This window comes from Piliocolobus tephrosceles, chromosome 2, assembly GCF_002776525.5.
Source record: "Piliocolobus tephrosceles isolate RC106 chromosome 2, ASM277652v3, whole genome shotgun sequence".
NCBI classification, from domain to species: Eukaryota; Metazoa; Chordata; class Mammalia; order Primates; family Cercopithecidae; genus Piliocolobus; species Piliocolobus tephrosceles.
This window is the reverse complement of record NC_045435.1, coordinates 47,537,028-47,548,177: the sequence shown is the minus strand read 5'-3', so window position 1 is coordinate 47,548,177 and position 11,150 is coordinate 47,537,028. Positions and strand designations below refer to the sequence as shown.

Sequence of the window (11,150 nt, the reverse complement as noted above, 5' to 3'; positions counted from 1 at the left end):
TGTGGCTATGGTTTACATCTGCCCACATCCCTGACCTTTGAGTGAGTTACCTCACCATTCTGTGCCTCAATTTCTTTATCTATAAAATGGGGATGACAGTAGTTTGCCTCCTAGGACCGTTATAAGAGTTCAATGAGCAAAAAGCATTTGGACTTGAACTTAGCACATGATAGATGGTCTCTGAGTAATAATCAACATTATTTTCTCTTAATTCTCTGAATTCTCTGGACTTGCCCATGAAATCCAGAGAATGAATTGCAATTTTCTTCCTTTTTTTTTTTTTTTTTTTTCGTCTCACTCTTGTCGCCCGGGCTGGATTGCAATGGCGCGGCCCCACAGCAACCTCCCCTCCCGGCTTCAAGCGATTCACCTGCCCCAGCCTCCCGAGTAGCTGGAATTGCAGACGCCCTTCATCACGCCCAGCTAATTTTTTGTATTTTTAGTAGAGACGGGGTTTCGCCATGTTGGTCAGGCTGGTCTCGGCCTCCCAAAGTGCTGGGAATACAGGCGTGAGCCACCACACCCGGCCCAGTACTTCATTTTCAGATGCAGACATGAAGGACCAGAAGGCTGAAGCAACCTGCCCAAAGCCACTATGCTGGCGGGTGGCCGAGTCTGGGTTTAACCCAGGCCCGAACCTCAGTTCCCTCATGATAAAGTTGGGGTGATGGTGTCACCTCTCAGGATTAGGTTGTGAGGCTCAAATGCCATCATGCAATCATGGCAGGCACACGGGGGCCACTCTTCAAACGTCTGTGCGCTTCCCTTGTGCCCCGCCCTGACACACAGCCGCCCCCGCAGAGCCGAGGGATCCCAGCCCGGCAGTCCTTCGTCAGCTGCTTCTGTTTGGTTGGCGGGGACAGCTGGGCCGACAGAGAAGCCCATTGTCTCCGTCCTCTGGGGCTCTATTGTTGGGGCCTCCTCCTGGGTTACAGCCCTGCGGACACCCCCAGCTGTTCCTTTGGCCTGGCTCAGCTTCTCCCGGCGGTGAGGGTGCGGGTCGGGGACCAAGACGCGTGCACCCTGAAGACGGTAACTAGGCCTGCTCTACAGAGGGAAACACAGGCTCTGAGAGCCTACATGCCTTCGCCGGAAGTGCTTGTCCCGGAGCTCCTGCAGACTGGGCCGGGGGTGGACTCGGGTCGGAGAGGTCACGGCGCACCGTAGGTCACAGGCGGCAGGGCCAGAGAAACTCCCCCGCCCCTACGTTTAACCCGCGGAAACAAGGGCCCAGAGAGCGCGGACGCCAGCGCAAGGTCACACAGCGAAGCCCCGGCACAGTCCGCCGGGAACCTAGCGTTTCTAACCCTCAGCCGCTCTCAGTTTCTGCCCAGCTTGGAGAGCGCTGGAACAGGACCTAGGGTAATCGCGCCCCTTCCGCGACGCCGGTGTGAAACCAGCGCGGCCCTCCCGCCATGGGGCGGAGCTTCCAAGCCAGGCGGGATTCCACCGGGTATTTGCCTGCGGAGGCGGGACTCGGGCTTGATGGGCGTTGGGGGTGGCCTTCCGGCGGGCGGGCCCTCTGTGACGCCGATACTGGTGGGGCGGGGCAAGTCGGCCAGAGCTCCGCCCCCAGAGGACGCGACTAAGCCCGGGGGCGTGTCCTGGGCTGGTCCAACCCGCGCCCCGCCCCGCCCCGCCCGGTCGCGGAGCCGCGGCCAGCGCTGGGAGGGCCGGCCTCGGGATGTGAGTGCCGGGAGGAGAGGGCGGGGGGTGGGACGCCCAGGCCAACCCCGGGGGCTCCCAGGGGTCCCGGTGGGCGGGCGCGCTAGGGCGAGGGCGGGGACGGCCGGGCGGGAGCGCCAGGTGAAGGCCTAGGTTTGCGGATGAGGGACGCTCGGGACGGGTACTTCCAGGCCCTCTCGGCGCGCCAGACCAGCCCCGCGCCCCTGTTCGGTGGCCCGAGGGACGCGCGCCGGCCGCGGGCGCAGGCCCAGACCCGGAGCGGTCGGGCGACGTGCGCGGGTCTGACGTCTGCGCTGCCCAGCCCCCTGGCTGCGCGGACGCCCCCACGGAGGCAGCCACGGGGGCGGATTTCTGTCTCTGAGTGACGACTGCCAGGGTGTGATGGGAAGGGTCAGCCGCGCAGCGGTGCCAGGGGACCCCTGACCCCCGCCCTGGCTCCGGTTGGGTCCGGATTTGCGTTTCTGAGCGCTTGCTGTGCTCAGCTCCTCAGTTGCATTCTCTGAGTCCTCACAACAGCCACACATTTTGCAGCCGAAGCCTTGTGCCACACAGCTGTGGGGGCAGTTATTACAGTGCGGAGGTGATGCGTGGAGGCCTTGCAGCCAGACATACCTGAGTGCACGCCCGCTTCTCCACAAACCTGCACTGTGACCTTGGGCACACCTGGTCTGCTGTCTGAGCCTCTGGTGCGATTGTGGTGCCTACCCCCAGGGCTGCTGTGAGGACCGGATTGGAAATGGGTTCAGGGAAAGACAACCAGTGTAAGCAGCTGGTGTTGAGCGGCCCTTGTCTGTGGCTGAGGGGCTAGTGGTGCTGGGCAAAGGCTGGTGGGTCAGTACAGGCGGGCTCGGGAGGGAGCTGCTTTCTGCCGAGGCTGTCCTAGCTGTGCGTCTGTTCCTTTCCACACGGTAGGCTACACACAACCCAGCTGTACCAGCATGTGCCAGAGACACGCTGGCCAATCGTGTACTCGCCGCGCTACAACATCACCTTCATGGGCCTGGAGAAGCTGCATCCCTTTGATGCCGGAAAATGGGGCAAAGTGATAAATTTCCTAAAAGGTATGGAAAGCCCCCCTTGGATTATCATCTGCTTCCTCTAACCCACCTGTCCTCTGCGTCCTCATCCCCAACATAAACCTCAGGCTCTCCCATCTTCAGTTTCAGCCCACGGACTGCCTTCCAACCATGCTTCCGCCCAAAAGGATTTTTTGAGCAAGCATAATATGATGTCCCTGGCTCAGACTCTCCCTGGCTCCCCATGCTGTGGACCTAAGTCCCGCCTCTGCCCAAGAGGCCTGGTGGAAAGGCAGCTGATTACTGATGGGCACAGGGAAGGTGAAGCTTGGAGGAGTCCATTCCCTAAGATTCAGAGAGTCAGGAGGTAGAGCACCTCCAATGCTCTTCCCTTGATTACAGATGGGGGAAAGTGGGGCCCAGAAAGATTAGGAAACATGCACACAGTCACACAGTGACTAAGAGGCGGAGTTGGGTTTGGAATTCAGAGCTCCAGGCACCCCACCTTTAGGGCTCATCCCCCTGAGCAAAATGATGCTCCAAAGAGCACATCGTTTTAACTGTGGTTTGTAATCAAGGGGCCTGATTTAGCTGGGAAATTCACTTAAACTTGTTTTAAAAGGAAACATGTCATCAAAATGGGAAAAGGCAGTTTCACTTGCCATAAATAGGTCATGGTAAAAAAAAAAATAAATGGAATGAAAACAACAGTATAATTTAATCCAGGCTGGTTACTATTGCCTGCAGGCTGTGAGACTGATTGGTGGTTTGAACGGAAGATGAGCAAAGCACAGGCAGGTGTTGCGAGGCCATGCCTCACTGAGCCTCTTGTGATATCATCAGAAGGTGGAGGGAGGCCGGGCACAGTGGCTCATGCCTGTAATCCCAGCACTCTGGGAGGCCAAGGCTAGGGGATCACTTGAGGCCAGGAGTTTGAGACGAGCTTGGACAACATAGCAAGACCCTGTCTCTACAAAATAAAAAAGCTTAGCTGGGGGTGGTGGTATTCTCCTATAGTCCTAGCTACTTGAAATGCTGAGGCAGGAGGATCACTTGAGCCCAGAAGTTCGAGGTTGCAGTGAGCTATGGTTGTGCCACTGCACTCCAGCCTGGACTACAGAGCAAGACCTTGTCTCACATTTATTTATTTGTTTATTTATTTATTGAGACAGGGTCTCACTCCCATCACCCAGGCTGGAGTGCAGTGGTAGAATCAAGGCTCATTGCCGCCTCAACCTCCCCGGCTTAAGTGATCCTCCTACCTCAGTTTTTGATATTTTATAACATGAGGTCTCACTATGTTGTCTAGGCTGGTCTTGAACTCCTGGGCTTAAGCAATCCACCTGCCTCAACCTCCCAAAGTGCTGGGCTTACAGGCGTGAGCCCCCACACCTAGCCAAGACCCTGTCTCTTTAAAGGAATTTAAAAAAAAGAAAAGGGAAAAAAAGGTGGAGGGAGAATTCCTAAGAAGAGTTTTTCTCACTCTGAGGGTCAACATCCCCCACCCTTGTGTCACCTGCTCCTGAAGGTTGTCTGGCACACCTAAGCCCTCCTTGTGACTATTAGTGGTTTGGGAAACATGGGGATCGCTGTGTGTACAATGTTCAGTGCTCCCTGGCCAGAGGGACTGGCCACTGTCTGCAATGGCTGTGGAGGCTGCCCCTTCTCAGAAGGCCCAGAAGCCAGCAGTGCCCACCTACCCCTGGGGCAGGGGCTGCCACAGGCCAAGTCTGCAGCCTGTGGGAGGGTCTGGGGCTGGCCCTGGCCTTGAGGTCAGTGAGGAAGCAGGGTGCTCCCTCTGTGGTTTCAGAAGAGAAGCTTCTGTCTGACAGCATGCTGGTGGAGGCGCGGGAGGCCTCGGAGGAGGACCTGCTGGTGGTGCACACGAGGCGCTATCTTAATGAGCTCAAGGTACAGGATGTCGGGCCTGGGGGGCTGCGGGCCTGGGGCAGGGGGCTGCTGGCCAGGAGTGGCCAGAGGCAGGAGGCGGCTCAGCCTGGGGAAGCACAGTCCCACAGGGCACCCATTCATGTCCCTAGTGTTTGGGGAACATGGGAGTCTGTGGTCCCCAAGAGGAGAGAGGTCATAAAAAGGCAGACCTCAGTTTGGGCCAGGCCACTCTGAGGGTGGTGACCTCCCCTTCTCCAGGGCATATGAAAGCCTTCATAGGATTTTAGGCTTCTACATTATGGATTTCAAGCTGTGCTCTGTCGACAGGCCTCAGAGACCCCAGCCCCTGTCCTCCTCCAACCATAGCTCTTCACTTTGGCCTATTTGTTTGTTTGTTCATTTATTTTTTGTTTTTGTTTTTGTTTTTGAAATGGAGTCTCACTGTGTCGCCCAGGCTGGAGTGCAGTGACGTGATCTCGGCTCCTCCACCTCCCAGGTTCAAGCAGTTCTCCTGCTCACCCTCCTGAGTGAGTAGCTGGGATTACAGGCGCGTGCCACCACGCCTGGCTAATTTTTTTGTATTTTATTAGAGACATGGTTTTGCCATGTTGGCCAGGCTGGTCTTGAACTCCTGACCTCAGGTGATCTGCCCACCTTGGCTTCCCAAAGTGCCAGGATTACAGGCGTGAACCACTGCACCCACCCGATTTTTTATTTTGGGCTGAAGTTTAAGACTCTGATCTAAGTACCTCTGCTAAAGATTTGTTGAAATTTCTTGGTCTAAAAACTAATTTGAAACCCTCAGAGCTCAGCACAGAACAGAAACAAGTGGGAGGGCCCGTGGTAGAGTCTGGGGTGAACTGGAGAACTCCTGCCCCTTCGCAAGGGGCTGCTACTGAGCTCCACTGTGGACCCGGCATGGCCAGAGCACCTGGTCTTCAAAGAGAAGCCAGGAATCCAGATTATTAAGTGACATTTCCTGATTTTTTTTTTTTTTTTTTTTTGACGAGGTCTCACTCTTGTTGCCCAGGCTGGAGTGCAGTGGCACAATCTCAGCTCACTGTAACGTCTGCCTCCTGGGTTCAAATGATTTTCCTGCCTCAGCCTCCTGAGTAGCTGGAATTACAGGTGTGAGCCACCACACCTGGCCCTGATTTCTTAATGTGGCACTCATTATAAGATTGTAAAAGCCCACCTGTAGACTGAACTGGGCACACTGACTGCCTGCTTGTGACCTCTTTCCAGGGGAGGACACAGCTCCCATTGGTAGCTGAAGTTCTGAGGGCTGAGGCATTCAGTTCAGTGCTCTTTGTGGGAACAGAGGGGAGGTTGGGGCAGGGGCTTGCATTGGAATGTGGTGCTGCCAGCCTGCCCTGCGGTCAGGGATGCCTCAGGTTATCTGCCCCAAGAGTGTGGGAGCCCCGACCTCCAGGCTCCCTGGCTGGGATCACCTTAGACTTAGAGCCACAGTGGATTCCTGAGGCCAGCAGGCCCCACTGCTCCACAGGTGGAAAAGCCTAGGTCCAGAAAGAGACTGTGCTCGCTCAAGATCACCTGGGAAGTTGGCCGGGCCTAGGGGAGACCCCTGGATGGTCATCCAGTCCAGTCTTCGAGGTTCCCAGTCAGGGCTGCTGCCTCCCTGCTCTCCAACCCCAGCCTGAGCTGTGAGAATTCTAGATAGGGCCACGACAGTGTGAGCGCATGAAAGATTACCAGGAAGAGATTGAAACCTGGCTTCTAGGAGAGAGAGGGGTGTGAGGCCTTGGCAGGAAGCCCAGTGCTTGGCTGCCCTGGTTTCCTGAGGCCCAGGCATGCGTGGTCACAGTCCGCAGCCTAGGGCTGGGCCAGGAGGACATGCCTGCCAGAGTCCCGTGGGTGAGGGGAAGGCAGGGACAGGAGGCACTCAGCTGGGGCAGGGAGAAACCAAAACAGAATGAGGCCACGGTATGAGTGAATCAGGCTGGGGGTGGGGGCCTAGGCTCCAGGGCCCCACCCATTTGAGGGGCCTTCAGGAGAACTGTGTAGGGCAGGCTGCATGCCTGGCCTTAGTCCCCCAAAAGCCTGAAAGCAGTTTACTATGTGATATATAATAATACAAAATAGCTGGGTGTAGTGGCATGCACTTGTAGTCCTAGCTACTTGGGAGCCTGAGGCAGGAGACCTTGAGCCCAGGAGTTTGAAGCTGTAGTGAGCTATGATTACACCACTGCACTCCAGCTGGTATGACAGAGTGAGACTGTCTCTTAAAATAAAACAATAAAAGTATTAACAGGTAGAGTCCCAAGTAGAAAACTGAGGTCGAGGGTAGGAGGAGAATTCAGATACGTCCACTGAAAAAGTTAACCAAGATGGTGGTCCGGCTACATATTTGGCTTGGAGCTCCCTGGCAGCCAGAACAAAAGGAGAAGCATAATGGTTTCTATAGCACCTATTAAGATGAAGAAGTAGGCCAGGTGCGGTGACTCACACCTATAATCCCAGCACTTTGGGAGGCCGAGGTGGGCAGATCCACCTGAGGTCGGGAGTTCGCGATCAGTCTGACCAACATGGAGAAACCTTGTCTCTACTAAAAATACAGAATTAGCCAGGCATGGTAGCACATGCCTGTAATCCCAGCTGCTTGGGAGGCCGAGGCAGGAGAATCGCTTGAACCTGGGAGACAGAGGTTGCAGTGAGCCGAGATCGCACCACCGTACTCCAGTTGGGCAACAAGAGCAAAACTCCGTCTCAAAAAAAAAAAAAAAAAAAAAAAAAGATGAAGAAGTAGTCATTCAACACGTCTGTATTGAATGCCAACTGTGTGCTGAGTACAGAGAGTATAAGACAGCAAGGCTCCCTGTCCCCATGGATTTGCATTTGAGTTGTGGAAGATTAAAATTAAGGAAGCAAGCACCCAAGAGCATTTCAGAGAGCACCAAGGGCTATGAAGAAAAGTGAAAAATAGAGGGTAATTGGGTGGTCAGGGAGGGTCTCCCAGAGGAGGTAATGTTTGAATTGAGACTAAAACAAAGGATCAGGTGATACTCATGTAGAAGTTTTTTTTTTTTTGTTTTTTTTTTTTTGGACACAGAATCTCATTTTGTCGCCCAGGCCGGAGTACAGTGGTGCGATCTTGGCTCACAGCAACCTCTGCCTCCTGCTTCAAGTGATTCTCCTACCTCAGCCTCCCAAGTAGCTAGGATTACAGGCACCTGCCACCAAACACAGCTAATTTTTGCATTTTTAGTAGAGATGGAGTTTTACCATGTTGGCCAGGCTCGTCTTGAACTCCTGACCTCAAGCAATCCATCTGCCTCAGCCTCACCGAGTGCTGGGATTACAGGTGTAAGCCACCACTCCTGGCCCTCGTGTATAGCTTTGAAGGAAGAATGTTTCAGAATCCCAGGCCTGGAGGGTGGAGGGGACTTGATCTCCCAAAGGGGAGAAGAATGCTTGGGAGGCTGGATGGAAGGGAATAAAACATTGTACTCGTACATGGCTCAGTCAGGGAGGCCAGAGCCCCAGGCCACATAAGTCTTGCAGGCCGTGGGAGGAGTGTACATTTTGTTCCAGGGACCTTGGACAGTCACAAGAGGGTTTTTAGCATGAGGGTGATATGGTGTGACATGCCCTTGCTGCCCAGGTGGGACCCAAGCCCATTTCAGACATTATCTGGCAGCTAGGGCTGCAGCTCAGGAACATCTCCCACCTCCCCGCAGATGTCTGCAATGTTTCTTTTCTCCTTCCTCTGCTGTGGGCATCCAGAGAGTACCCTGGAGAGTCCTGCAGGTTTTTCAGGCTGCTTTTCCCTGGTCATTCTGTGGGTACTGTGTAACATCCACCCTCTCCCCTGCCTCATCCCATTCTGCCCCCATCCCCTGCCTAGGGCTCATGCCTGACTCTGTGCTGGTGTGGCCTTTGATACTTAATAAACAGGGCACTGAAGGAGAAGCAGGAGCTTGATGTTTGCAAGATGTCAATTCAGGTAAACCCATGTTTATCAAGCTACTACTGTATGCAAGGTCCAGGGTTGGCCCCTCTGAGGGTGGCTGTTGAGCTCCCCAGCACCCCAGCACTGGGCTCTTGCCTTTGGTTGATTCTTGGGTGACCGTTTGCCATGGAGTGTGGGTTAGTGCTGGGCAGCATCTGACATCTTGCCCCTGTGCACTCTGCACTGGACGGTGCTCAGGACACATGGATCCAGCAAGTGCTCAGAGGGCACCCCTCTGTGATCTAGGTGCTGTGGGGATGGGATGGAGCAACAGACAAGATCCCTTTCCTGGTGGAGCTGGCATTTAGGTGAGAGAGTCAGATAATAAATGTATTAATTAAGTAATGAGATGATATGTTAGATGGTGCTGAGTGTCTTGAAGAAAGGAAGGGACAGCAGGAAAGAGGGTGCGGAGAGCTGGTGAGAGGGTGGCAGTTTTAAACCAGTGTCAGGAAAGGGCTTACTACCATGATCACAGGTGACATGTAATCAGACGGGAAGGGAGTGAGGTAGTGGGTGATGTGGTCATCCGGGGAAGCGCGTTCCAAGCAGAAGGAACAGCAAGTGCAAAGATCCCAGGGCAGAACTATCTCCCATGAGTTCCAGTACAGTGTGAAGAGGCAACACAGACCATAGCTCCATGGAGCACCTGGAGGGACCCTGGAGAGTCTCTAGGGGAACGAGCTCCTCTTGGTCTCCAACTCTCTTTCTCTTCTTCTTCCCTGAGAGGGGCTCCTCTCTCCTTTAAAAAAAAAAATGTTTTTTTTTTAATTGTGGTAAAATTTACATAATAAAATTAGCCGTTAACCACTTTAAAGTGTATACTTCAGTGGTGTTTAGTCCATTCACAAAGTGGTGCAACCATCATCTCTAGTCCCAAACATTTTCATCACTCCAAAAGGAAATGCTGTGTCCTTTAAACAGTTGCTCCCCATTTATTCCCCCAAGTCCCCTTGGTGATCACTCACCTGCATTCTCTCTATGGATTTGCCTATCCTGGATATTTCATATAAATGGAATCATACAGTATGTGACCTTTTGTGTCTGGCTTATCTCACTAAGCACAGCATTTTCAAGATTCATCTGTGTTGTGTTGTAGCATGTATCAGTACTTCATTCCTTTTCACAGCTGAATGATACTCCATTGTAAAACACTACATTTTGTTTATCCCTTCATTAGTTTATAGGCCTTTTGGCTATTGTGAGTAGTGTTGCTGTGGACATGTGCATACGAGTATTTATTAGAATACCTGTTTTCAGTTATTTGGGGTATACACCTAGGAGTAGAATTAATGGGTCACATGGTAATTCTATTTAATTTTCTGAAGAACCATCAAGGTGATCTCCACAGGGGCTGCACCATTTCCACCAGTAATGTGCCAGGGTCCCAGTCTCTCTACATCCTTTTCAATGCTTGTTATTTTCTGGTGTTTTTGTTTGTTTGTTTGTTCTGTTTTGTTTTTTTTCCCCAGTGTGGCTATCTTACTGGATGTGTAGTGGTATCTCATGGTTTTAATTTGTATTTCCCTAATGGCTAATTAACACTGAGGATCTTTTCATGTGCTGGTTGGCTATTTGTATATCTCATTTGGAGAAATGTTTATTCAAGTCCTTTGCCCATTTTTAAAATTGGCTTGTCTTTTCGTTGAGTTGTAGGGTTCTTTATATATTCTGGATATTATTTAATTTATAAATAACTCCTCCCATTCTGTGGGTTGTCTTTTTTTGATAATGTCCTTTGATGCACAAAAAATTTTAATTTTGCCGAAGTCCAATTTATCTTTTTTTTCTTTTATTCCTTTTCTTTTGGTGTCATATCTAAGAATCCATTGCCAAACCCAAGGTCATGAAGGTTTACCCCATGTGTTTTCTTCTAAGAGTTTTATAGTTTTCACTTATATTTAGGCCTTGATAAATTTTAAGTTAATTTTTGTATATGTGTGAGGCGAGTCCAACTTCATTGTTTTGTACTCAGATATCTAGTTCTCCCAGCACCATTTGTTAGGCTGCTTTTCCCCCATTGAATGGTCTTGGTACCTTTGTAGAAAATCAACCGGCCATAGATGTATGGATTTATTTCTGGACGACTCTCAGTTCTATTCATTTTTTTGGTTTGTTTGTTTAAGAAAGGGTTGCAGTCTTTCGACAGCCCAGGCTGGAGTGTAGTGGCTCCATCTCGGCTCGCTGCAACCTCCATCTCCTGGGTTCAAGCGATTCTCCCATCTCAGCCTCCCAGGTAGCTGGGACTACAGGCATGTGCCACCATGCCTGGCTAATTTTGTGTTTCTTGGTAGAGACGGAGTTTCACCATGTCGGCTAGGCTGGTCCTGAATTCCTGACCTCAAGTGATCTGCTCACCTCAGCCTCTCACAGTACTGGGATTACAGGCATGTGTGAGCCACTGTGCCCAGCCAATTCTATTCATTTGATCTATATGTCTGTTCAATACCACACTATTTTGGTATTCTTACTGTGGCTTACTGTGGTTATTGTGGCTTTGGAGCAAATTTTGAAATTTGTAATTGTGAGGCCTCCAACTAACTTTCTTTCTTTCTTTCTTTCTTTCTTTCTTTCTTTCTTTCTTTCTT

The 11,150-nt window shown here is 51.9% G+C and overlaps 1 protein-coding gene across 4 annotated transcripts in view; it reads left to right on the top strand.

Moving 5' to 3' along the window:
• Positions 1-1,500: 1,500 nt before the first annotated feature.
• HDAC11 (histone deacetylase 11) overlaps positions 1,501-11,150 on the top strand; it is a 26,240-nt gene continuing 16,590 nt past the window's right edge. For 2 of the 4 annotated variants that reach the window (XM_023196207.2, XM_023196204.3), the window contains exons 1-3: positions 1,501-1,686; positions 2,599-2,747; positions 4,513-4,613. In XM_023196207.2, the coding sequence (XP_023051975.2) occupies positions 1,685-1,686; positions 2,599-2,747; positions 4,513-4,613 (252 nt within the window). In that variant the 5' untranslated portion in view covers positions 1,501-1,684. The other 2 variants (XM_023196205.3, XM_023196206.3) reach the window with 2 other exon arrangements.